At 45.3% G+C, this 27,386-nt stretch overlaps 1 protein-coding gene across 1 annotated transcript; it reads right to left on the bottom strand.

Moving 5' to 3' along the window:
• Nucleotides 1-17,389: 17,389 nt before the first annotated feature.
• On the bottom strand, nucleotides 17,390-26,981 carry LOC307186347 (nmrA-like family domain-containing protein 1; the record flags this gene model as incomplete). Its single annotated transcript, XM_079921405.1, has 5 exons — nucleotides 17,390-17,569; nucleotides 21,721-21,911; nucleotides 25,043-25,172; nucleotides 26,178-26,437; nucleotides 26,933-26,981. 5 exons carry the CDS (start codon nucleotides 26,979-26,981, stop codon nucleotides 17,390-17,392), a joined length of 810 nt encoding a protein of 269 aa, XP_079777531.1.
• Nucleotides 26,982-27,386: the final 405 nt, after the last annotated feature.

The raw sequence follows: 27,386 nt of genomic DNA, 5'->3' as shown, positions 1-27,386 counted from the left end.
ATGAACAAAATAAATATCAAAATTAAGAAAATTAATTGTCTCATATAACCTAATATAAGGTGGGCTCTAGGACTGGCTGATCCAGGCACAGAACAATTTCACCAAAACCTGGGTTTTTTCCATCACTCTGCTCTTACTACTTGGATATTATCATTGGCATAGATTAATCATGGGGGTAGAAGATTAAAGAATGTAATGTAAAGTTAGACAGGCAAAAGCAGTGAGTACAGCCAGCACAGCCTCAAGCTATGTCATGGAGTCATTCACAAAGATCTCCACAGAACCCAGGAGCTCTCCTTCTAGAAAATTTATTGTTCAACTCTTCCTTTGATCCTGTGACCCCTACCCCAGTAGACTTCCACTTATTATTAGGTTTGTTTTTGTTTTTTGCTTTATTTGCCTTGGGTTGCTGTTCATTCCAATCAGATCACTATTATCTAAGTCTACCTTGGAGTATCTCATTTTTTGTCACCAGTTTCCATTCACCCTCTAGGTAACCATAGCCCTATTCCCCTCTCCAACTTGCAAGCCTATGGCTTTAGCTGGGGTCCTACCTTTGGCTCAAAGATGGAGCATGTAACCTAGACAGAAGCTCATCAGCATGCCATCTCTTCTCCCTGACCTTCAATGGGTAGAGAAATGGGCGTGTTTCCTGTTTATAGCCAGTGATGCATTATGAGGCTTTTGCTAGGAATCCTGGTAAGGAAATTTTCCCCTATTTTCCATTAGACATGAGCCAGATAGCTAGCCCCAGTAGCTGCTAGGAACCATCTTGCGACCATAAGGGTAAAGGCTGTCTGAGAAGGGAGTCAACCCAGAAAGAGAAAAACTGGACCCTGAGCCCCTCACCCCTGTTGTGCCTACTCTTTCTCTTTGCTTAAGTCAGATGGAAGCAGCATTTTCATCACTTACAAACAAAAGTGTCCTAACTGATAAATCCTCTTCCCCACTCCTCCAGCTGCAATTAGATCGTGTGAGAGCAGAGACTGGATCTTATCTGCAGTTGTGTTCCTGGCAGCCGTATTAGTGCGAGACACACAGCAGGTACTGAAGGAGAGTTTCTTGGATGGGCTTGAGGCTGCCTTCACAAGACATTTCTAATAGAATCCCAGGCTCAGAGTAACTAGAAGAGCCTTTTTCCCTTCCCTGGGCAGGTACTAATGCAAGGCTAGGACCCTTCCTGAGTCATCGACAGAGATGCACAGGTTTTAGTCACAAGGGAAGCTACAGTGTGGGTTATGACTGCGTGGTCAACTTGGAGGCTCCAGTTGGAACAGTAGAGGCCAGTTTCACCCATCTCATTGCTCCACTCCCACCCAAAGTAGACCCTGAAATGCAGAGCTTTACACAAGAGCTGTTTATTTTGCAGCTAAGCAAGAGGCGCTGCTTATATATTTTGCATGAGGGCCGAATGTTGACCCTGAGCTCAAGGACCCCAGGACTGCCATGTACCTAAAAAAAAGGTAGTTTCTTCCATTTAAGCCAGACTCCTGTTGTTTCCCAGAACCTGTCAGGATTCCCACTTTCCAACAGACCTGCATTCTGGCAGAGCCTGGAGCTAAGAGCAGAGAGAATTATTGGAACAAGCTTGATCTCTCTTGGATATCAATGAACAATCTCACAGCCCTCTCCTTTGGGCTCTGACCTAAGACTCTCCCAGTCTGTTTGCAAGAGGCTAAGGGCCTCTCAATTTCCAACATCTCCATGACCCATCTGAAATGCACAACACCCGAAGAACTTAACTTTCTAAAAACACACTAGCCTGGAAGGAAGAGCTCAGCCTCTTCTTTCGGGGAGGGACGTTTAGGTGACTATTCTTGAGAGAGCAGAACAGCAAGCTTTGTCCTCAGCATCTTAGCACTGTGGGGCCCTGGGTTGCTTTAATTCCTGCCTTTGCTGCTAGGAGATGGGTCACCTTGATCATACCAATATGGTAATTGAGAAGATGAGAACAGAAGTGATGAACCTGCGGCACTTTTGCTGGTTGGTATTACAGCTGATTGAACCCCAGGGCCCCTGTGTCCCACTTCTGCAGATCCCACTGTTAGCAGGAGATGATCAGAATATACAAGTCTCACCATTTAGACCCTCTGTGACCTGGACCCTTTTCTCTCTTCAGCCCCATCTCTCCCTATGACCCCATGGTCCATACTCTAGTGACACTTTTCTTTTTTTCATTAAAGTATAATTGATTTACAGTATTGTGTTAGTTTCAGGTACACAGCAAAGTGATTTGTTTATACACGTATATTCTTTTTTTTCAATTCTTTTCTTATAATTAGTTCATTGTAAGATATTGAATATAGTTCCCTGTGCTGTAACAGTAAATCCTTGTTGTTTATTTTATATATGGTAGCATGCATCTGTTAATCTCATACTCCTAATTTATCCCCTCCCCCCCGCTTTGGTAAGCATAAATTTGTTCTCTATGTCTGTGAGACTGTTTCTGTTTTGTAAATCAGTTCATTTGTACTATTTTTTAGATTCCACATATAAGTGATATCATGTAATATTTGTCTTTGTCTGACTTACTTCAGTTAGTATGATAATCTCTAGGTCCATCCATGTTGGCATTATTTCATTCTTTTTATGGCTGAGTAATATTCCATTGTGTGTATATATATATATATATATATATATATATATATATATATATACATATACCACATCTTCTTTATCCACTCATCTGTCAATGGACACTTAGGTTGCTTCCATGTTTTGGCTATTACAATAGTGTTCATAGTGCTGCTATGAACATTGGGGTGCATGTATCTTTTCGAATTAGAGCTTTCATCTTTTCCAGTGATAACCTTCTTGGAGTTGACCACTTAAAGCAAGTTGCATCACTGTTCCATGCCTTTCCTCATGCTGTTCCTCTGCCCAGATTGTCCTCCAACCTCTATCCTATTCAGATCTCTATGCATCCAAAACTCTCATCTTTCAAAGTCCACCTCAAATGCCTTCATCTTCTCTGTCAATCTCTCTCTCTCTCTCTTCATCTGACCCCTTTCCCCACCCTACCAGTAATCTGTAGTCCTGAATGCTCATGGTAGCTTGAGGCTGTGTTATTTAGACTCACAGTCTTTGCCTAACTCCAATACATTCTTTAATGTTCAGTCCAGGTATCACCTCCTTTAAGAAGCCTATCCTGATGCTCTAAGGCTTGACTGAGCGCCCCATCAAGCTTCTGCCTGGTCTTGAAATTATGTGTGTGTCTCTCCCCCACTATCCCTGAGGACCCCCATGGCAGGGACAGAGTCACAGTCATGTGCGTGTGCCCTGAGTCCAACACAGGGTTTGCAACATAATGGGGATCAGTTCCAGGAGCTTAACTGGGCTGGAGTACCTGCCAGCTGGGACACTGTCTTAGAGACAGACACATTCTCAGTGAGCACTAACCCAGGGTAAACGAGAAGGCATTTACCCAGTAAACGGCACTGCTCTGGCGATGTGAGCCTGACACAGCCAAAAACTCAGTCTACTGCTCTGGCTCCTCCCTGGCATCATGGGAGTTTGTCCCATCAGCTTTCAAAAATTCAAATAAAGTAGCATACGCTGAACAAGGCACTAGGTGGGGGTGTGGGAGACATAAACAAGGCTTAGTCCAGTCCCAAGGTCACCTAGTGGCACACACGAACAAGAGCAGTACACAGGTCTGCAGTACACAGCAGAGATGAGGTGACGTCAGCTCTGCCTGGAGGAGCTGAGAAAGGCTTTGCAGAAGGAGGCGTCTTTGAACTGGGTCCTGGAGGCTGAGGGGGGAATCCAGGCAAAGGTGGGAACTAGGGTAGAGCCATCCAGGCAGAGGCGCCAGCCCAGGCAAAAGGCTGGAAGGCTGGAAGGCTGGAAGGTACGGTACTGGCAAGTCGGTGGGATAGCACATATGTACCTGGCTGGTGTAGGTAGAGGCTCCGTGGAGGATGAGGGATGAGATGAGGACAGGGGGTGGTTTGGGGCCTGCTTGGGGGAAGGAGGGGGGCCTTGAGCACTCACCTAAAGGTGAGGCTTTTGTTTGATAAGCACTGGGGGGTCTTGACTGTTTTTAAGCAGAGGACTAGAAACTGGCAGCTGTGTTTAGAGTGAACAAGAGGGACAAGGAGGCGTATTAGAAAGTATCGCTGTTGTTGGTAAGGATGACGAGGACAAGGACAGGGGCTGTGCTAGAGAAGGAGAGGAAGGGATGGTTTAAGAGATGTCATGGGGGTGGAATCACAAGGAGCCAGGCCCGTTCAGCATCCTGAATCCTTCCAAATCCTTTCTACACACCTACCCCCTCAGACCCCCACTCCCAGCTTCCCAGCATCCTTCTTCCCTCCTTGGCTGTTAGATTCTAAGGCAAGGAGATTCCAAATGCTGACTACATCTTCCTTGGCCCATCTCAGCTTTTGGCAAATAAACTTGTGTCGTTCCCCAGAAAGCTTTTCTCGAACTTCGTAAAGTTAGCAAAGAGGAGAAGTGTTAACAGTATATCTGTTGAGTCTCAAATTCTAAACCCAGCCCTAACACTAACCCAGCTTTTTCGCTCCCTGAAGTTCTGCCAAAATCAAAAGAGAAGGTCTGTGCCAGGCACAAGTAATTTCAGCTGAACAAGCACTCGGAGGGTCACAGAGCACTGCTGTGCTCGCAAAACGCTCTGCTGCTTCAGAACGGGCTTTGGGCAGCTGGTGGCGGTGCATGTGGGCGACATGGTCAAAAGGAGCATGAAAAGTATTTTTCTTTGGTAAATAAATATTCCACTGTTGATGCTGATTAAATCCGAAGCTCCAAGAAGACAGCTGCCTTTCATTTATTAAAAAGTAGGGGGAGAGAGAAGGCACGATTTTGGACGGCCTTCTTCTAGTGAGAGACAAAAACCATTTAGCCCCAGCAGCTGGAGAAAAGTCAAGGTTTGGGAGACAGGCAATGCACATTCTTGTGTGTCTAATCCTTTTAAAGCACTATTGCATTTAATCCCCACAGTCGTCCAATAAGGCTGATGGTATTGTGCCCATTCACAGATGAGAGAGCTGAGGTTTAGAAAGATGAAGTCATGTGCCCAAGGGAATATAAAAGCAAATGTTGTTATAATGAAGTGCAGGCTGTATAGAAATATTCTTACTTTGGGAAACACGAGGAAAAATGATGTCAGTTCCTTTACATTTGCATAGGATTCTAGAGTTTGCAAAGCACACTCACATACAGTGTTCTCACGTCATATTCAGAAAGGCCCTGGGAGAAGGACAGTAATATTCCCATTGTAGAGAAGAGGGAACCAAGTGTCAGGGAGAAGAAGGGGGTTCACAGCTGGGAGCTGGGACTTGAACACAGAACTGAGTAGAGGCTCAGCTCTTTTTCCATAGAGGGAGGCTCTGTAAAAGATAAGGGGTTTGATAAGAAAGAGAAGGGCATTCCCAGGAGAGAGAGGACCAGGGGGAAAGCCCCAAGGGAGAATTTAGGGCGTGAGGTAGAAAGTCCAAGATCCACAGAGTTACACTGACACGCAGTGGTGGTGTGGTCATGTGTCAGGCCTGGAGCCACACCACTGGGATTTGAACCCAGATTCTGCCATTTAGGCCACCCATGCCTCAGTTTCCTTATCTGTAAGTGGTGATAGTAATAGCGCCTCCCTCATGGAAAACGCTGTGAAAGTGGACACGGGAGAAGCACTCAGAAGAGGGCCTGAGGCATACAGGATCATAATGAAGTTTTGCTATTGTGCTAATGATTGCTACCGTTACTACTTCTGCCGTCAGAGAGTTCTGGGGATAAGGCTGCGCTGAAGAGGGAGGGCTTAGGATCTCAAGGTGCAGAGTTTGAACCTTGTTTTTTCAGGCTGCTACAACAAAGTACTGTAGCCTGGATGGCTTATAAACAACAGAAATTTATTTCTCACAGTTCCGGAGGCTAGAAGTCTGAGATCAGGGTGCCAGCAGGGTCAGGCTTTGGTGAGAGCCCTCTTCTGGGTTGCAGACTGCTGTCTTCTCGTTGCGTCCTCACATAACAGAAATAGGGCAAGAGAGCTTTCTGGGGTCTCTTTTACAAAGGCAATAATCCCATTCCTGAGGGCTCCACCCTCATGACCTAATCACCTCCCAAAGGCCCCACCTCCTAATAATATCACATTGAGGGTTAGGGTTTCCACATATGAATTTGGGGGGGACATATTCAGCCCAATGCAAAATGCTCCTGAAGGAGCAAAAGTAATAGGAGGCCAGTTGTAGTTAAAACAGGGTAAAAAGTGTTGTTTTAGGAGGATGAGTCTGGCAGGAGTGCACAGGCCTCCCTGACACCTTTCCCCATCTGGACTAGGAACCCCTCTGAGGACTTCTCTAGCAACCTGTCCATCACCACACTCACCCCAAGGCACTGTAATTGCCTGACAATTACTTGCCTCCTCAAAGGGACCACACCTGTCTTACTCACTGGTAGATCTTGTGTCCAATACATTGTCTGGCACTTAGTGGGTGCTCAATAAATACTTTTCTGATGAGTGAATAATAAATGAATGTGGGATGATAGTTTGAAGAGGAAAGAGTCTAGGGGAGACCAGCCAATGGCAGATTCAAGAGTCAGATGCAAGATGCTGTCTTAGGATAGAGGCAGAGGGAGTAAGAAATGCAAGAGGCAAGTGGGAAAAAGGACAGGTAGGACTTTGTGAATGACAGACTATGGGAGTTTATGGGAAAGGAAGGGTCAATATTGACCCCAATCCTGGACTCCCGGACACTGGCAACGGCCCTTTAGAAATGGGAAGAAAGAAAGGAGAAACTGGCTTGTAAGAGAAGATTTGGCAGTGACTTTGCCCTTGCTGAACTTCATAAAAGTTGCTGGTGAGGATTTCCCTGGTGGTGCAGTGGTTAAGAATCCACCTGCCAATGCAGGAGACGCCGGTTCAAGCCCTGGTCCGGGAAGATCCCACATGCCACGGAGCAGCTAAGCCCCTGCGCCACAACTACTGAAGCCCGCGTGCCTAGAGCCCATGCTCTGCAACAAGAGAAGCCACCGCAGTGAGAAGCCCGCACACCACAATGAAGAGTAGCCCCCGCTCGCCGCAACTAGAGAAAGCCCGCACGCAGCAACAAAAACCCGAGGCAGCCAAAAAAAAAAAAAAAAAAAAGAAAAAGTTGTTGGTGAGGAAAATGGAGTAATACAGTACTATTGTGAGAGGGACTGGCTGGAGATGGGAATTTGGGAAGAACTCGTTTGGTAACCCTCAATGAGTGCCTCTTCCCTGGGAAAGGAGAGAGCACCAGGAGGCAGGCGGGATGGACAGTCAGAGGAGGCTTAGAGCAGAGAGGAAACAGGTAGATGGCAATAAGGCGCTTGGATGTAATGTCGTTCCCAGCCTGTCAGTTTCGCCTCAGGCACCCCATCCACCTGATGGAGCTGGCTTTCCAGCCAACCCGTGGCCCTGCTCCGACACTGACCTCCACCCTACCTCCTCACACTGCCCATCCTTGCTCTTCCCTTCCCTTGGGTGGTCATTCCACCTTTTCCCTGCTTCACAAAGGAAAACATAAACAAAATACAAGCAAGAAGACGGCACATTCGCCAAGTGTCCTAAGAACAGAAAGGCAGCTCTTAGCTCTTGGGGAGCACTTACTCCCCTCTTCCTTTCTTCCTCAATCCGTACTTTGCCCAAGACCTGCCAATGGAAGAATGACATCAGAAAGGAAGGCCATTTCATATCAGAAAGCCAACTTAGCTTAAAGTGAAGCACGAAAAGAACAACCATTTCATTTTTGTTTTGTTTTCTTGAAATATTTTATTACAGTCATGGCTACTGCGAACCCACAACTTCTCATTTCTTCACTTCTGCAGGAAAACTGCAGCTGCTGGGGCTCAAGAGAGTGAAAGCACAGAGCCATTTCTGCATGTTTCTGCCTCCCCCTGGTAGGTAGATAATCAGGGAAAAGAAAACTAATGCTCGTCTCACTATGGGACAATGGGGAAAATCTACTTTGGAGTCAAATAATCTTTTTTATATTGAAGTGTAGTTGTTTTACAATATTGTGTTAGTTTCAGGTGTACAGCAAAGAGATTCAGTTATAATAATTTTTTTCAGATTACTTTCCATTATAGGTTATTATAATATATTGATTATAGTTCCCTGTGCTATACAATAAATTCTTGTCGCTTACCTATTTTATGCATAGTAGTTTGTACATGTTAATCCCATACTCCTAATTTATCCCTCCACTCCCTCCGTTTCCCCTTTGGTAACCATACGTTTTTTTCCTATGGCTGTGAGTCTGTTTCTGTTTTGTGTATAGATTCATTTGTATTATTTTTTAGATTCCACATGAGTGATATCAAATAATATTTGTCTTTCTCTGTCTGACTTACTTCACTTAGTGTGATATCCTCTAAGTCTATCCATGTTGCTGCAAATGGAAATATTTCATTCTTTTTTTAATGGCTGAGTGATATTCCATTGTATACATATGCCATATCTTCTTAAGCCCATCAGCTGTTGATGTGCACTTGGGTTGTTTTCATGTCTTGGCTATGGTAAATAGTGCTGTTATGAACATGGGGATGCATGTATCTTTTTGAATTAGTGTTTTCATTTTTCCTGGCTATATACCCAGGAGTGGGATTACTGGATCATATGCTAATTCTTTTTTTATTTTTTTAAGGAAGCTCCACACTGTTCTCCACAGTGGCTGCACCAATTTACATTCCCACCAGTAGTGTAGGAGGGTTCCCTTTCCTCCACACCCTCTCCAGCATTTATTATTTGTACACTTTTTGATGATAGCCATTCTGATTGGTGTGAGGTGATAGCTCATTGTAGTTTTGATTTGCATTTCTCTAATAATTAGTGATGTTGAGCAGCTTTTCATGTGCCTCTTGGCCATCTGTATGTCTTCTTTGGAGAAATGTCTATTTAGGTCTTCTGCCCATTTTTTGATTGGGTTGTTTGGTTTGTTTTTTTTTTTTGATATTAAGGTGTATGAGCTATTTGTATATTTTAGATATTAACCCCTTGTTGGTTGCATCATTTGCAAATATTTTCTCCCATTCTGTACATTGTCTTTTCGTTTTATTAATGATTTCCTTTGCCATGCAAAAGCTTTTAAGTTTGAGGAGGTTCCATTTGTTTATTTTTACTTTTATTTCTTTTGCCTTGGGAGACCCATCTAAGAAAATATTGCTAAGATTTATGTCAGAGAATGTTTTACCTATATTCTCTCCTAGGAGTTTTATGGTGTCATGTCTTGTATTTCGGTCTTTAAACCATCTTGAGTGTATTTCTGTAGATCGTATGAGGGTGTGTTCTAATTTCATTGATTTACACATAGCTGTCCAGCTTTCCCAACACCACTTGCTGAAGAGACTGTCTTTTCAGTCATTGTATGTTCTTGCCTCCTTCCTTGTAGATTAATTGACCAAAGGTGAGTGAGTCTGGAGTCAAATAATCTTGGGTGTGCTCTGTAACTACTGGCCGACTCATTACCTCACAGAGCTGGTCCCCTCATTGATCAAATACAGCTAATAGGGCTTCCCTGGTGTCACAGTGGTTGAGAGTCCGCCTGCCAATGCAGGGGACACAGGTTCGTGCCCCGGTCTGGGAAGATCCCACATGCCGCGGAGCGGCTGGGCCCGCGAGCCATGGCCGCTGAGCCTGCGCGTCCGGAGCCTGTGCTCCACAACGGGAGAGGCCACAACAGCGAAAGGCCCGCGTACCGCAAAAAAAAAAACAAAAAAAAACCCCACAGCTGATAATGACTCTAACCTCCCAAGATGATATGATGAGGAGGTAACATAGTCAAGTACTTTGCTCCATGTAGGTGCTCCCTGAAGACCTACTCCTGGTGGTCCTCGATGTTTCTCACAGGAACCTCCCAGCCTCTGCTATCTGCAGGCCTCTAGGGGATCCACAGAGGAGGGATGAACTAGGGGCCCACTCCCAAAAGAGCTTTTCTTTTTTTTTTTTGAGCAAAGACCTGGAGAAGCTCTGGCAATAAAATCCCCCCTTTCCTTGCTACTGCTCCTCATTCTTGAGGGGCACTGAAGGGCAAAGGTCTGACTTTTTTTTCAATATATTTATTTATTTATAGCTGCATTGGGTCTCTGTTGCTGCACGTGGGCTTTCTCTAGTTGCGGCGAGTGGGGGCTACTCTTCATTGTGGTGCGCGGGCTTCTCATTGCGGTGGCTTCTCTTGTTGCGGAGCACAGGCTCTAGGAGTGCAGGCTTCAGTAGTTGTGGCTCGCGGGCTCAGTAGTTGTGGCTCACGGGCTTCAGTAGTTGTGGCTCGTGAGCTCTAGAGCACAGGCTCAGTAGTTGTGGTGCACGGACTTAGTTGCTCCGCGGCACGTGGGACCAGGACCAGGGCTCGAACCCGTGTCCCCTGCATTGGCAGGCAGATTCTTAACCACTGCGCCACCAGGGAAGTCCCCAAGGGAGCTTTACACCTAGGGATTTCCAAGAATTTTCACTTTATTACACATTTTTTCAGGCTTCAGCCTGACTTGACTAAAATGTAAAGAAACCTCACATATTTGGGTGGCCAGAGCGGCATGCCTTCCTTCCTAGGCTTATCACATTCTGTCAGCCCAAGTTGAACACCATCTCCAAACAAATGTCTATTTCTGGCCAAACGAAGGCCCCAGAAAAGACTGAACTGTCTACCTCATCAATGGTGCACTTGCTTGGAAAATATCCAAGCATGTTGGAGTCCCGGCCAGCCAAAAGCACCCAAGCCACTTTGGGAGAGAGCTGGCGGAAGTGAGGGCTCTGATTTTCATGTTAAATCCCCATTTGGCCTCGGAAATGTTAAAAATAAACTTTCACCTGCATCTGATTTTCCTCTTTGTCACTGCAACCATTGTCTGTTTGAACAAAGAGGTAGCAAGAGCCTCTTTGAGCAGTTCACAGAGTTCAAGCCAGGGCCCAAATTGGAGGGACACAGATGTTAATGAACAAGGGGACCAAGCAAGAGTGCTACTGGGAATGGAAAAACTTCCCCAGAATTGTCAGGCCCCACGCTGCTCTGCCAGCAGCCCCACCTGGCTCTCGGGAGAAAGACCTGGGAGCTGCCTGTGCCTTACCCCTGCCTGCAACTTGATGTTAGAACAAGATTCTGGTGAGTCATTCATTACTCTCTTTCATCCCACTTGCTTTCATTTTGGAGGCACCCATCAGATTTGGGGGTGGGCGGCCTGGTTAAAATAAGATATGAAATCACAAATTAGGACTACGCTGTTTATTGGTTCCCTTGGAAGCAATATGTTGTTATAAAAAGAGCCTGGGCTTGGGAACTGGATAAACCTGGGTTCAATTTCTTTCATTTTCAGTTGTGTGACCTTGGGCAAATTACTTCTCTGAGCTTAGGTTTGCTTCTCTATAAAACGGGCATTAAAAATGCCATATTGGTTAAAGCAATGCTAGCAGCTGTGATAAACACACACACAGAGTTAATTGGCTCTAACGTTATGGAAGTTTATTTCTGATGCTCCTAGAACAGATGTTCCTTGATCTGTGGGCTGCTCTCCTCCAAGAGGGGAGATAGGCGACTGGGTCCTTTCTTTGTCCGACTTCACCATTTTCTAAACATGGCTTTCAAGGTCACCAGGCTTGTAGATGTCAATCCAAAGGTAGGAGGGAGATGATGTAGGACAGTGGCAAGTGGAAGAGTTTTCTGCTGGGCCTAGAAATGTCCCACATCACTTCCACTCACGGGCTAGTGTCTATATCACAGTCTATATCACATGGCTGCAATGAATTACAAAGAACACTTGTGCCCAGGAAGATGAGGAGACAGGTTTGATAAACATCTAGCAAGTCTTTGCCACGTACACCAACTTTTCAGGGCGATAATAAGGCTTAAATGAGATGATGATTATGAAACAGTGTGGCTCTCAACAAACGTTGATTCCTTTCTTCTTTCTCTTCCCCCACGGCCAAACTTTTGCTGGAAGCAATAAGGGAATGATTCATTTGTAATGACACACAAATAGGACCAGCTGCTGCCAAGAAGCTCCCTGACCCCCGCAGCCCTCGCCTGACATTTTCCCCATTGCCAAAGCAGGGGACCCCGGAGTCTTGTTCTTGCCCCTTCCTCTCATGATCAAGCCCTCTACCTGCTGTCCTTACAGCCTCACCTGGTACCTCTCCTTCCACAAAATGGGAAGATTCAACTGTTAAACCCTAAAGTCAGAAAACCATCATGTTAGGAACAGCTGAGGCAACTGATGTTCGGTGGCACTGTGTTTCTGCTGAATTCTATTCTTAATGCCTGTAGTTGAGTCATGCAGGCTCTCACTGCCATGGTTTCCACCATCCTGTATTGTGGTACATCCGGCTGCTTCATAAATTTACCTGCCTGGCTCTTGGAAACATTTGGATTTGATGCCCACAAGACCTCCTGGGGGCTCCCTAGGTTTCCATGCTGGGCTTCCATACTCAAGCCCACCAAACCTATCCTGGATGCCTTCACACAGTCAGCCATTCAGACCTCATGGCTTTTGCCTGTACCCCAGGTCATACCTTGACTCTGCTTTCTCTTTCTGCACACATACACTTTTTTTTTTTTTTGGACATGCCGTGTTTTTTTTTTGGACACACCGTGTGCCATGCAGGATCATATAGTTCCCTGACCGGGGATCAAATCTGTGCCCCTGCAGTGGAAGCACAGAGTCCTAACCACTGGACTGCCAGGGAATCCCCTGCACACATACACTTTTTTTTTTTTTTTTTTTTTTGCGGTACGCGGGCCTCTCACTGTTGTGGCCTCTCCCGTTGCGGAGCACAGGCTCCAGACGCGCAGGCTCAGCGGCCATGGCTCACGGGCCCAGCCGCTCCGCGGCACGTGGGATCTTCCCGGACCGGGGCACGAACCCGTGTCCCCTGCATCGGCAGGCGGACTCTCAAACACTGCGCCACCAGGGAAGCCCACTTTTGAGATACCCTTTTCATGACTTCCCCAAGTACTGCCTTGTCCTCACTCTGATATTAGTTTCGATATTCTCTCGGGTGTACACCTGGGAGAAAGGGTTAGCAAGAAACACCTTATTGGAAGTTGTGGCTTCACAGCATATGAGTAGATGTAGTTTCACCAGTGTTGGAGGATTGATCTTTACACAGTGTTGCAGGTTAGCATTTCTACAGAGTTTCTAAGAGAAAAATATGTCCCAAATTCCAAACAACTGAACTCTGAATGAATTTGATGACCCAGTCCTTTCATAAGTTGAGAATTGCATTGATCAAAGTTCTGATATGGTGGAAAGCTCACAGACTTTGCAGACACACAGACTTGAATTTAAATCCTGGCTCTGCCACCTAGTAATAGTGTGACTTTGGGCAAATTACCTAAACCCTCTGAAGTATGTTCCTTTATCTGTCAAATAAGAAGATAATCTTGTTTAGAGTGTTGGTACAAAGATTTAGTGAAAGTATGTACATAGAGCTCCTATCATAGTGGCTGGCACGTAGTAAATAACAATTATTATAGTTGCCAAAACATGAGGAAGAGTTAAGATCATCTATGGTATTCGTTAAACTTTAAAAGTAATTTCTTTACATAAAATTTCAATATCTAATTAACATTTTTATTATGGAAACCTGGAGGAAAGGGGAAACATAAAAGGAGAAAGTAGAAGCCAACCAAAATCTCACCATTCAATGAAAACCACTTTTAACATCTTGGTGGTTTTCCTCTCAATATTTTCCTATGTACTTGTGTACTTTACACAATTTTAATTAACCTAGATACAATGTTATTTTACATCCAACATTTTTCACTTGAAACATAATAAGCTTTTTTCAGTAAAATTACTTACAAATTCTAGTTTTAAAGAATTTAAAATTTAAGGGAACTTTAAAACGATTCAGTAATTTCGTTATCCATTCCTTTAATGCTGAACATTTAGTTTATTTCCATTTTTTTACTCTCATGAGTAGCAACACTTCCATATAAAATCCTGGCAATTTTATTTTTATCAATATTTGTGTTTATTTACTTAAAATAGCTTCCTAGAAGTACTGCCAAGTTAAAGGGTGTGCACGTTTTTAGTCCTCTTGCAACAGTTAGCTGAGTAGCCCTTCAGAAATACTCTAACTCACATTCTGGGGTGTTTTAAAGTTTATGCTCTTGCCTTCCTGTTCACTTCTGCGAGGAGTCCAGGGGTTGGCTCGGTTGCCGCGGAACAGCTGCTTTGGAGAGCGCACAGTGTTTGGCCCAGCAGGCCCTGAATTCCTTTTGGGGAATTGTCTCTGCTCTGTGCAGTTTGGTGGGACATCAGAGTCTGAAGTGTCCCCTGGGCGGGAGAAAGGAGGCAGGTGGAGAAGCCGGGGGCGGGAGCGCTGTCCCCAGGCTCCGCCCCCTCGCTACCAGTCCGAAGCAGAGCTCTGTGCTCCTGGGCTGGGGACCTGGGGCCCCCTTTCCATAGAAGACTCACCCTCGGCCTGAGGGGACCCTTTGTGGTCCCAGGGCTGGAGCCTCTGGATAATACGTTGGCTCTTCCTTTCCTTTTGTTAATCCCACATCAGGCACAGAGAAGGCCCTTAATCCCACAATGCCAGGCTCAGGAAAGGTGCCCAGCACTTGTTTGTTGAAATGACGGTGGAGGGTGACTGAGAGATCCTGAGAAAGGCTGAAGGGCTGTAATATGCACCATATAACTGTCTCCTGGAGACTTGTTCCCAAAGAAGACCCCTGGAAAGATGGTTTTTTGGCGACTTTAGTCTGCCATCTTCTCGGTCTGCCGGCTTTCTGAATAAAGTTGTTATTCCTTGCCTCAAAAAAAAAAAAAAAAGGCCTCTGGAGAAATCCCGGTGGATGAGGTTGCAGCGACCCTTTCTCATGCTAGATGCTAGGCTCGTCCTGCCATCTAGTGGTGGGCAAAGGGAGATGGCAGGGACCAGACCCCTGGCAGAGGGCGAGATGAACCTGCCGTCCAGGAAGCCACGGGTGGGTGGCAGGTCAGGGGGAGACCCAGAGCATCTTGTGAGCACCTCAGAACTCAGGGTGATATACGAAGGAGGCGAAGGCAGGAGTTATTCTCAATAATAATTATAGCTACTGTTTATTGAGTACTTTTTATCTGCTAAAGACTGTCCAAAGTGCTTTTTACACTTTTACTCTTGTAGCCCTCCCAGCACACCTTGCGAGGATGGGGAAACTGAAATCCAGAGAAGTCAAGACACTTGCCCAAATTCACACAACTAGTCAGTGGCACAGACAGGAATCAAATTCAGCATCCTCTGACTTCATAGCTAACGTTTCTAGGAACATTTCTAGAATCAGAGAGAGATACCTCCTTCTGCATCCCTTCTGTTCTGTCACCTCCACCCTCACCCCCACCCAACCCATTCCCTGGACCACAGAGGGTGATTGCATTCCCTGTGGCGCACAGCCCATTTCCACCTGCTGTGCTTCTTGTGGGTCCCCAGGTCTCTACCCTGAGCAACTCGGAAGGGAAGCTTTTCTCTCCCTAGGCCTGGAGATTGTAGGGGGAGAAAAGAAAGGGCAGTGGTGGAGTCCCCCGTCTTTTCTTTAAAAATGTTAAAATGTTTTAGACCAACTTTAACAGCTCTTTTCCCCTTATTGGTTGTGTGAGATGGAGATGCAAACTAGGCCCCTAAAATGCACTCATTTCAGATCGGCTGGTTCTAAAGTTTGCTTCTAAACCCAGGAAGGGTTTCTTGTGCTTTCCAGGAACAATAGTGGGGCTGTCCCAGGGCTACCCCAGCCTTGTCCCAAAGGCTGAAAGAACCAACCTGCCACCCAGTGAACATACAAGGGGGCCAGGGGATGCGCAGGCCTACAGGCAGGCCCATTTAGGGGATGCTGAGGTTTATTTAGGAAACAGCAGCCATTCTTCCTGCCTGGCCCACCCAGAAGGGTAATAAACCACCTATTTTTAGTTTAGGGTTTTGTTTTTCTTTTCCCGTTTTAGAAATTTATCCAGACCCGTTTCCCAGGGTTGAGAGCTTGAGCCAGATAGAGTCGGGGGATGAGGAGAGTGCCTTTTGGAAAGGAGTGTGGTCCTCAAACTGACAGTAATTTCCCCTCAAGGACCAAATTTGTCTGCAATTACCTCAACATCATTCATTCAACAAATACCACTTGATACCTTAAGAGACAAAAAGGCTGATGTTTGGCATTGCTGAGCCTCCCCTCTGAGCCAGGTCCCAGGCCACTGTGTCCTCTCACACAGGCTCTGCCACCCTGTCGTTGCTCAGCCACGGCCAGCCCCATCCGCTGCCTGCCCCAGAGTAGTAGGGACTCACCCCCTCTCCCGAAAGTGGACAGCCTCTTGCCCTTTCAGTATCAATTGGTGGTTCTCACCACTCTCCAAGCCATGCACCTGTTTATTTCCCTCTTCTTGAAACGGTATGATCAATAACTTTATTCACTCATTTAGTCAATCAACATTTATTGATCACCTATCATGTGCCAGGCACTGGGATAAAGAGGGGGGCAAGTCTCTCACAGCCAAGAGGAAAATAAGTAAACAAGGCAATTACAGTACGGGGTAGAAAATGCTAAGCCAGAGATATACAAAGATACTATGGGAGCCCTTCCATCACCTTCTCTTTCCACTTCCCTACTGTTCCCCAGACACTGCCTCAAGCTCCTGGCCTTTACCCACTGCAGAGCCTCTGGGCTTCACTCGTAGCTAAGTAGCGCAATAGCCCCTCTTGCCCTGGCGTGACACAAAGCCGAACAAAAACTGAGAAGGAGCCATGGCAGCCTTTGGAGGGTGGACCACGCCAATAAGAAAACACACAGAAGCAGAGGTGCTAAAAAGAAAGTTTGTGAAATGGATAAATGAGGGGTAGGTGAATGAAAAGATGAGTGATTGAATGATGATTTAATGAATGAATCAGAAATGAGCTTCTAACTTTGAAGCAAAACTGAATGTCAGTTTCCAACACTCGTGCAGTTCATTGAACACCATGTTCCCCAGAAAACTCTGCAAAGATTTTTATGTTAAGAAATTAAAATCACTTAAAACTTCACTGAGAATGTGACAATGCATTTGAACAAGTCCTAGGAGTTGCCTAGGGCAGTTCCAGAGACAGGCCTCGGGATCACTTATGCAGGAGAAAGCTGAGTGCCCCCATCCCCACTGATTCATGTTAGGGAAGAAGCTCCAAGTTCCTCAGGCCAGAGCCTTCTGAGGCAATGGGCTGTTGGGGAGAGAGCTACAAAAGGTGACAGGCTGCGGGCTTCTCATTTAACCTAACAGGTGTACCATGCTTATAAGTAGCTGGAAAGTTATATGTGGGTCAAATTACTATGTCAGATCAGCTCTGCAGTGTTCCCCGCCAGGGAAGCCTTTGGGGGTGTAAACCATTGTATTCTAAACTATCTGTTCTGTAAACATAGATGTTGTGCTATAAAGAGGACCAGGATCTGGGAGGAAGGACATTGTTTGCTCAGGGGCCTGTGTGAACAGCTTAAGTGCCCTTCAAGGCTGACTGGTTCTTTGAGATGAACTGGCTGAAGCTTTTGACTTTGGGGTTCAGTCGGTGGGTGAGCTTGCTATCACAGTCTGGCTTCATTTGATAGAAATGACACATCGTGGTCATTTCCTTCGCTGCAGGAAATTCTAGCTTCTCGTAAGCTTCCAGGGTGATCTTTTAAGAACAAGTAAAAAAAAAAAAAAGAAGAAAAGAAAAAACGGGAAATGTCATTGCCCTCATTTAAAACAGTTTGAGAAGAAATTATTCACTTTCATGATGATACAGGTCCACAGTTCTTTAGCCTAACGCCAAGTCCCAAGAAACACGGAAGTTTTTTCATAAGCAGTTTGGCAACATACTGACTTTTCTGAACTGATTGGGTGGCAAAACCTGATCTGAACTTATGGGAAGTTATTTTTGGTCTTTAATTATCCCATTTAGTGGAAATAGTCATGTCTTTGTCTGCAGAGATATTGATGTGTTTGATTATAGGGTCCTGCCCCAGCCCCTGATGTTGATATTGCATAATATACATAGATATAACCTATCGAAAAGCTGAAAGATTCTGAAAGTGGAATTGTTTCTGACCCCAGGCACTTGGGATAAGGTATTATGGATCTGTAGCCCCTTCATCCGACCAGCTTTCATATACATTTTCTCCTGGGATTCCCTCAGCAGCCCTCTGAGATCTTCTACCCATCCGGCCCTGCATGCAGCATCAAAGCACCGGGCTCTCCATCCTTCCCTCCTGACCCGTGTCCCTTCCATCACCACTCCCTGCCTTGATTGGAAATGAGCATCTCGACTTCAGCCATCCCAGCCTCGGCCAGGGCCGGACACAACAAATGCTGCCCATCACACACCCACCTTCTATCACCCTCCACAAAACCCACCCCTTGAGTCCCTTCTGACACTAAATAGAGCAATAGTTCTGCTGCCTGAATCAATCAGCTAAGACCATTTCTTTTTTTTTTTTTTTTTGGCTGTACCACGTGGCATGCAGGATCTTAGTTCCCCAAAGGGATCGAACCCATGCCCCCCACAGTGGAAGCGCAGAGCCCTAACCACTGGACAGTCAGGGAATTCCTGCTAAGACCATTTCTAACTATTGGATCCAGTATAATCTCTCTTTAGCCCCCAGAGATAAACTCTAATCTCGCTATTCCACCTGGCCTTAGAGAAATGTGGCAGACGCAAAGTCATATAAAACAATGATCGTCATATGCTATTTATAATAATGAAAAACCAAGACCAACCTGCAGCTCCAGAAACAGAGGAATGGTAAAATAAGTTATGGTACATCTACTCTAAAAATATTATGCAGTTACTAAAATTAATATTTTTGAAGAAGTTTAACAAAATAGAAAAATGCTCATAATATAATGTCAAGTGAAAAAGCTGGTTACAAAATTGTACCTATCATGTTGTTTTAATTTTATTACATATATACTGGAAAAAGACTAGAAGAAAATGTGTAAATCTTAACAGTTACTATCTCTGATAGATTAAACAATATGATTTTATATTCTTTTTTATAATTTTGTGTATTTTCTTCAATAAGCATTTGTAATTTTTGAAATCAGAAAAAAAAATTTAAGTTTTAGTGAGTCTGGAAATAGAAGGCTATAAGAAAAGCATGGAAGATGACTTCTAAAATGTCTGTCTCCTTGAGTTACTCTCTCATCCTGTAACTTTGGTAACTAATATCCCTCAGTAAAATAGGGGATCCTTTTCTGCAGATCTTTGAAGGAAACAGATGTGTTCTGTTGTGTCTCACTTTCTGAGAGAACCGTGTTCCTTTTGAGGCTAGACAGGCAGTTTCAGCCAGATCAGAGTTCCTGGTGGGAGCTTGTTCTAGGGGAGAGGGGAGTAGTCACTGAAATAATTAGGCAAACAGCCTTCTTCTGATCAGACTGTGGAAAAGTCAGACTGCCAAGGCTGGGGCGCCACCTTGTGGCCACATGCATCCTCCGCCAGAGTAGCATAGCCTGTAAGCATTTTCCCACTCCAGACCAGTGGGCAGCGGCTTCAAGTCAAACTAGTTACTAAGAACAGCATTAACCATTCTGTAGAACTTCCAGCATCCAATCCCCTAAAACTTTGGGTGCCAGAGAAGTTTCTGCTGCATTGTGAAATAGATTGATGTACCAAAATCAGTCAGAAACCAGGTATGTGACTGAGAGATGCTTGGACAGACCTGAGCCTTCCCAAACAATGTCTACCCGGTCCTCTGAGAATGAACACATACACACCATATGCCCACACTCTTCACCTTCCTCCCCTTCTACTTTACAGAGTTCAGACTCCACAGACAAAAATGAATAGAAGACCCGAATTCAAAGGCACTGGGAGAAGGGTCAATCACTGAAAAGTAAATTTGCACCCGGGTATAAGAGACTTTGCAGACCTCCTCATCAAGTCCATTTTTGAATGGGTGGTGCCTTCTTAGGAGCTCCCCAGATGTGGTTTTATGGCTGGATTAACAACTACAATAGTTTTCCCCCCAAAAGATCTCTCAGCCTCCTCACAGCTCCCGTCCCTGAGGTGAACTGAGAATATAGATACCCCCTCAAGACTCAGGGCCCAAGAGTTGCAGAAGAAAACAAAAACCAATCCTCTAACCCTAACCCTAGGAAACATTCTAGAACAAGGGTCAACAACCTTTTTCTTGAAGAGCTAGATATAAATATTTTAGGGCTTCCGGCCATATGGTCTCTGTCACAACTACTCATCTCTACCACTGTATCCTGAAACCAGCCAGAGACATACATAAACAAAGGTATGGCTGTGTTTTACCATACAAAGGTATGGTAAGTCTTAATTTACCAAAGCAGGCTGGACCCCTGCAAGGAAAAAGGGACTGTCTCTACTCTGGAGAGATGTTAGTGTTGGGTAGAGCCTTAGTAGTCATCCAAACCACCCTCCCCCTCCACAGATGGGACAACAGCAGCAGAGAGAGGCAAAGAGCCGTGTTAGTTAATGCCTGCTAGCTTGAGGGAAGGTATGGGTCTTCCTTTCAGCTGCGAAGGTGTCTCTGCCTGGCAGACACAAACACATACTTCCTTCTCAGAAACGCTGCTCTCTCTCCTTCCTCTTATCAACACCTGCTTGGAGAAATGGCTGGCAGTGCTCAGGATCACCCATTCCCCTCGCTTCTCTATAAAAGGTCTCTTGTGGCCATTCCAGCCTGATCGGTTATTGCAGGCTTACTAAGTGCCAGACCCAGGGCCAGGTCCCTCCCATGTGGGTCTCGTTGCATCCTCACAACAAGCCTATGGCAGGTGTAATAGCCTTTTTTTTTTTTTTAATTTTTGGCCACACCACGTGGTTTGTGGGCCCTTAGTTCCCCGACCAGGGATCGAACCTGTGACCCCTGCAGTGGAAGCGAGGACCCCTAACCACTGGACTGCCAGGGAAGTCCCATAATAACCTTTTTAACATCTGAATAAAGGGAGGCTGGAGAGGTTAAGTAAATGCCAAGATTCCCCACATAGATAAGGGCAGAGCCAGGATTTGCTTACTTCCCCAGACTGCCTCTGGTTCATTCCTGTTGTTTCTAGAATTTAGCCAGGCCAGCTCTATGGCTCCCTCCACCCATACACAGTCTTGCCCACCCTCAAGGACCACCTCAAGGCTACTTCTTCCATGAAGCCTTCTCCTACCCTCTCTGACCACCTATAGCGCAGAGAGTGTGGGTAACACAATTAAGCACCCACAGTGTTCTGCTTTGGACTGATCACTGTGACTTCATGTGAAAATTACCATTTTCACCCCAACTCTGTTGTAAACACTTTAAAAGATAGCACCAGGTACATAATAGGTCCTTGAGGTATACGTACTACGTGCCAAACACTAAGCTAACCCCCTTAAATATATCCTCTCTAATTTTCGGAAAACGTCCCAAGGTAGATGCTTTCATCCCACTTTATGAATGAGGAAGCGGCAGCTCAGAGAAGCTAAGTGCCATGCCCCACGCAGACCAGCTCTGGCAGACCGGCCTGATCAGTGATGAGCTCCTGGGAGGAGAGGGATGGTACAGCATATACGGAAACATTGTACCTCGGTCTTCAGAGTCTAAGTTCTTTCCACCCAAAAGGAATTTTATTTTAATAAACTGATTAACCTGAAGCCAAAGCGATAAAGTCATAAGGGTGGAATTCAGATACACCAACAGATGAAGACAGATTCGTGGAACAGGAATCCTCTTCAATTGTTTCCCACAGCCTAAGCTCAACCCTGCCCAAATCTGTCGAAAGTCTCCCAGAATTTGTAAGTGAGTGGGCTGTGACCATTTGCGATCACGTTTATATCTCTTAAGAACTCACCTCTGCATCTCGGACTTCTTTCCCCAAACCCTTGGACAAAGCATCAGCATATTGTTGTACTGTCAGTGCTTCTGCACTGAGACCCACGGTCTTGCCTACAAACTTCTCTGGCAAATTAAAAATGCTGCAGATGACCTCTCCAACATCAGCAACAGAGATACCATCCATTGGTACATCCCCCATGGGCAGTGCTAGTTTTAAAAAAGAAAAAAAAAAGATAAAAATAGCTAATTACTTCACATTCTTTGTAGGTCCCACCACTTAAACAAGAGGGATGGGAACACTGAGTAGCCGCCGTCTATGCACAGTTATAAGGTTTGCTGGAGAAAAATACTGTAATGCCTGGGTGTTGATTTAAAGAAGAAAAGAGAGTGACCATTTACTAAGCATATCCTGTGTGAAAAGTATGACTGCTATCTCTAACCCAGACATCTCTGCTCAACTCCTGACTCATGTGTCCAACTTCCTACTCAACATCCTTACTTGACTGTTTAATAGACATTTGAAACTCAAGGTGCTCCAAAATGAGTTCCTGCACAACCCACTCCCCCTACGGACTTCCCCCTCTCAGTTAATGGCAACTCTATCATTCCAGTTTCTCAAGTCCAAAATCTTGAAGTCAACCTTGAGCTGTCTCTCCCACCCCATATTCTTTCCTTTTTTTGAAGTCCTATTTATAGTATGTCCAGAATCTGACCACTTCTCACCATCCTCACTGCTATCACCCTGGTCTAAGCCACCATCATCTCTGACTTGGATTATTGCAAATTTAGGCTCCTTGTTTCCACTCTTGCCCTTCCACAGTCTCTTTTCAACACAAAAGTCAGAGTGATTCTGTAAAAACTAAAGTTGGCTCATGTCATGTCTGCCCAGAGCCCTCCAATGGCTCTCTGTGTCTCTCAGAAGAAAAACCAATGGCTTACAGGACCAGACCTTCTATTACCTCTGGCCTCACCTCCTACTACCCTCTCCCCAACCCCCCAACTTGCTCTGTTCCAGCCACACTGGCCGTTCTCTCTGCCTGAAAAGCTCTTCCCCTGAATATTCACAAAGCCCATTACTTACCTCCATCAGACGTTGCTCAGATGTCACCTTCTCAAAGAAGCCCACCAATCACCTTATTTAAATTTCACACACAACTCCCTTACTGCTAGCACTCTGCCTTATTTTTTTACTGCACTTATCACCTTCTAACATATAATATACTTTACTTATCTATTATGTTTATTTATCTCCTTCTAACATATATTTTACTTATCTATTATGTTTATTTATCTCATTCTAACATATAATATATTTTACTTATCATCTATTATGTTTATTATCTAACTCCTCCACCAGAATATGAGCTTAATGAGGGCTCAGCTTTGTCCGTTTTGAGCTGTTTATTACTGATTCCCCAGTAAGTGACTGGCACATAGTAGGCCCTCAAATATATATTGAATGAATGAATGAGCAAACATATTGGCTTGTTTAATCCTCAAAACAACCTTGAAATATAGGAATATCAGGTACTTGCCTGAGGCTGCTCAGCCAGTAAGCAGCAGAAGGGGGTTCAAACCCTCATCCGGCACTCCAAAGCCTGTGCCCTTCCTGCAGTGTGATATAGCCTCTCATAGATTCCCAGACTCCTGAGGCTGGAACCCAATGTGGACATGATCTAGCTCCAGCACTCTCATTTTTTGAACTGAAGAATCTAAGTCTATTGACTCACCCAGTGCCTCCCAGTTAGAAAACAACAACCTAGGACAAGAATCGAGGTCTCTGAATTTCAGTCCAGTATAAAAGTGACTTCAGGCTTAGCAACCAGGGACTAAATATCGTAGCTTGTCTTTTGCAGCAAAATTAACTTCCTGCCTGAATTTCTTGGTAGGCAAAATGTCTGCTCGTTCCTCTGCTTAAATTATAATTGTAATTTATATTTATAAAAAAGCAGTCTGAGTTTTTTGAGGCACTCAGAGTCAAGTCTCTTCTGACTTTGAGGTTTGTTTTTATTTGAAGGTTGAGATTCTTGGGCTGAGTTTAAAAGCAGCTAAGGGACAGCAGTAAAGAATGTGGTTCTGGAATTCCTTGGCAGTTCAGTAGTTAGGACTCTGTGCTTCCATTGCAGGGGGGCACAGATTCCATCCCTGGTCGGGGAACTAAGATCCTGCATGCCTTGCAGCGCAGCCAAGAAAATTAAAATAAAAAATAAAAAGAATATGGTTCTGGAGCCATACTGCCTGAGTTCAAGTTCTGTTTCTGCCTTATTAGTGACCTTGGCAAAGTTAATCTATCTGTGCCTCAGTTTCCCCATCTGTAAAACAGATACCAAACACCCAGTAAGTGTTTAGTAAATGTTAGTTATTCCTCTGGGGGTAGGGGTGGAGGGGATGAGGCTCCGGGATACCTGAGGCTGGGTTTTACAGATGTGAAGACCCCAAATGGGTCTGGGTACCACCAGAAGTTTAAGGCATCACCTCTTCACCTAGGGCCAATCTAATCCATAGATTACAATGTCCTAGTTCACGACCTGGGAAACGTCAGGTGAGCTGGCTTCTGAAACCTGGTAAGGGCATAGGAAGAAGGGCGGGTGAAGAGATATGTCACCTTTATACATTATCTTGTCACTTGTTGAACTGTTACCCAAGTCGTCTGTGATGTGTGGCATGTGCTCCTTGTTCTAGCTCAGGTCTACTTTGCCACTAGTTATGCCCCTGATGAGTCTTAATTATGAGCCAAGGAAGAAAGACTGACTTGCTGACACTGATTCTCCCATATTCCTTCCACTCCACAGAACCACCCTATGGGCAAAGAAAATGTCCCCAAAGGGCAGGGGAGTGCCAGCATTGGAATTACCAGGAGTCCTTGTCAAAACTACAGTCTTCCAGGCCCCAGCCCAGACTTATGGAATCAGACTCTGCAGGCAGGGCTGGAAACCCATCCCCGGGAGTCAGGGTCCCTCTAGGGATTTCTGACCCTGGGACCCAAGTCAAGAGGAGAATGTTTTCCCTGTTGCCGCAGAAGGGCAGAGAGATGAGCTAGTAGGAGAAATCATCTCGTCCAGCTTCCCCATTAGACATGAGGAAATGGAGACTTGAGGCCACATGGCTCACTGCTTATATGAGGGGTGTCAGCACGATAAGACTGCAAGTGTAATCCTTAGTGTTTCCAGCCCAAGATCCAGCTCTCTGGGAAGTCTAGGGCAATGTGGGGTCCCTCTCAGCACTTCACACGGGGCTGAGCACATGGTAGGCACTCAGATGGCATGCATCCACTGGAGAGAGGAATGAGGGGAGGACAGCAGGTGTCTGGTTAGCTTTCACGGCAACCTTCCACTTACCAGGGTGTAGTCCTCCATCAGAGGCTTTCACTGGCTTCCATGGGCCAAGAAAGTTTTCAAAGTAAGCTGCCGCAGGGACACTGGTCATGGGACGCCAAAGGAACCAAAAATGGTTCCATCCTGCTCTTAACTTTTTGAATGGTACCATTTCTGAGAGAGTCTGAACCCATCCATTACATTTTTAAAATCTAATCTTCCTATTTTTCTAGTTTATACGTATGTATAATTTTCAAATAGTACTGTCTTGGGGGAGAAAGTAGATCTCATAATGACAAAGAAGTTCCCTGCACCTTCATGCTGATAGCTGCTCTCCAGAAATACCATTTTCATCTCTTTCAGCTGCTTCTTTATGTCTAAATAATATGTTTATACTGCTAATTCTTGATTTTTCTCAGTTTAAGATATCGTCTACCAAATTTCTACTATGACAGATGAGTCCTCATCTTCAGCTCTCTCTCTCTCAGTTTCTCTCTCTCTCTCTCTCTCTCTCACACACACACAGCCCACCATGACCATCACACACATACACAAACATGATTCCCCTTTTTTCATCCTCAGCATATCACAATTTGGGACTACATCATTCATCAGTGCTTACACAGCTGAAGCTGAGCCATGTGATATTCTATGGTTACATTTACTTTTTCTACAAATGTTCATTTTCCCTGGAGTTAATCACCGTGGGCTTATTTGCTTGTTTGCTTACTTCTTTTCCTATGTACCCATTACTAATTCATCCCCAGTTCTCTGCCAGAAGTGAACATATTCATTACACTTTTGTTCTTCCCATCTCACTCTCAGAGTAACCTTAATCTGTGGAGTGTTCTTGCTGCCACCCCTCATGTGCCATCTACAAACAACTGGTGAGAATCAGAGGCTCTAATGGCTGGCTCCACCACACGGTCACTGTCAGATCCCCAAGGTCACATTTGGACAGGTGTCACATAACACTGACTTTACAATCACCTAACAATCCACCTCTAACAAGTACCTGAAGTACATATATTTCATAAATGCCAGAGAGATGTTCTGGGATGAGGCTTACATTTTTGCCCAGGCTGAAGGCCTACCGCCTTCCAGGGAGGGCAGAGTAGCCAGGGAGGAGAAAAAGAAAGGGCTCAAAGGTGGTTCCCACTTCTTTCTCTTTGCTGAAATGGTCCCAGAAGTTGGTCACCATGAAGGCTCCTTTCAAGGTCTCCACTGATGCTTTGTCATTCAGGTCGCCTTTTACCACCTCGGCCCCAAGGTCCCGGAGCACCTGCCCATTTGGTTGAGTCACATCCCTGGCCAGTGCTCTCACCTCATACTTTTTGCTCTCCAAAATGGCCCTGGCCACAGAGCCACCCTGCAGGATTGGGGAAGAAGAAGTACAGGAAGGGTCAGGAAGAATGTTCACTAAAAGAAGTTGGTCAGGGAGTCCCGTTACTCAGAGTAACGCTGCTGTTGTAACTACTTTGGGAGGCATCCGCATGGCCTTGCAAGAGTGGTTTTCAAGCTAGGTTTCTCTCAGCCTCCTCAGTGGTAGCTTAGCAGAAGCCATGGTGGGGGCGCAGAGAATGGGGGAAGCTGGAGGCAACAGGGAGGCCAAGTGAGCAGGGCACCAGACTCCCCAACCCAGACTAAGCAATTCCACTTTTATCTGGTTGTAGACTTCATTTTTAGGTTCTTCATACAATTTTACTTTCAAGACAGGTTCCTATTCTATATATTTTTTTAAAGGTTGAAAACTTGCAGAAGTTTCTTTTTATAGAGTTCAAGGCCATTCATGATATGATCATTACTTGCCCAATTTATCCACTCTACAAGTATTTACTGAATGCCCTGTGATGTATGCCAGGTACTGTGCAGGGTTACTGACATTTGGGATCCTCCATCAAACTGGTTGGATACCCGTCCTGAATTTTTTGTGTGTGTGCGCCTCAAAATCCACCTTCACCATCTCTATCCTACCTAGTGCCCTGGGAGGCCGACCTGTATGGACTCTATCAGTGGGCCCCCTTGCCCTCAGTTGGGGTCTGGCCAGAGGAAGGCATCAGAAGGGGACCCAAGGGTTGAAGGAGCGGTGACCCCTCCACGTGTCTCTCTCTGTGTCAGAATTCCTTCTTCTTATGAGGACACCATTCAAATTAGATTATGGCCCACTCTCATGGCCTTGCTTTAACTTAATCAACTCTTTTGTTTTAAATAAATTTATTTATTTATTTTTGGCTGCATTGGGTCTTCATTGCTGCGCGCAGGCTTTCTCTAGCTGCAGTGAGCTGGAGCTACTCTTTGTTGTGGTGTGTGGGCTTCTCATTGCAGTGGCTTCTCTTGTTGCAGAGCACGGGCTGTAGGCACGTGGGCT

Source organism: Stenella coeruleoalba (assembly GCF_951394435.1).
Source record: "Stenella coeruleoalba genome assembly, chromosome: 5".
Classification (NCBI taxonomy): Eukaryota; Metazoa; Chordata; class Mammalia; order Artiodactyla; family Delphinidae; genus Stenella; species Stenella coeruleoalba.
This window is presented reverse-complemented; position numbering and strand designations above follow the sequence as displayed.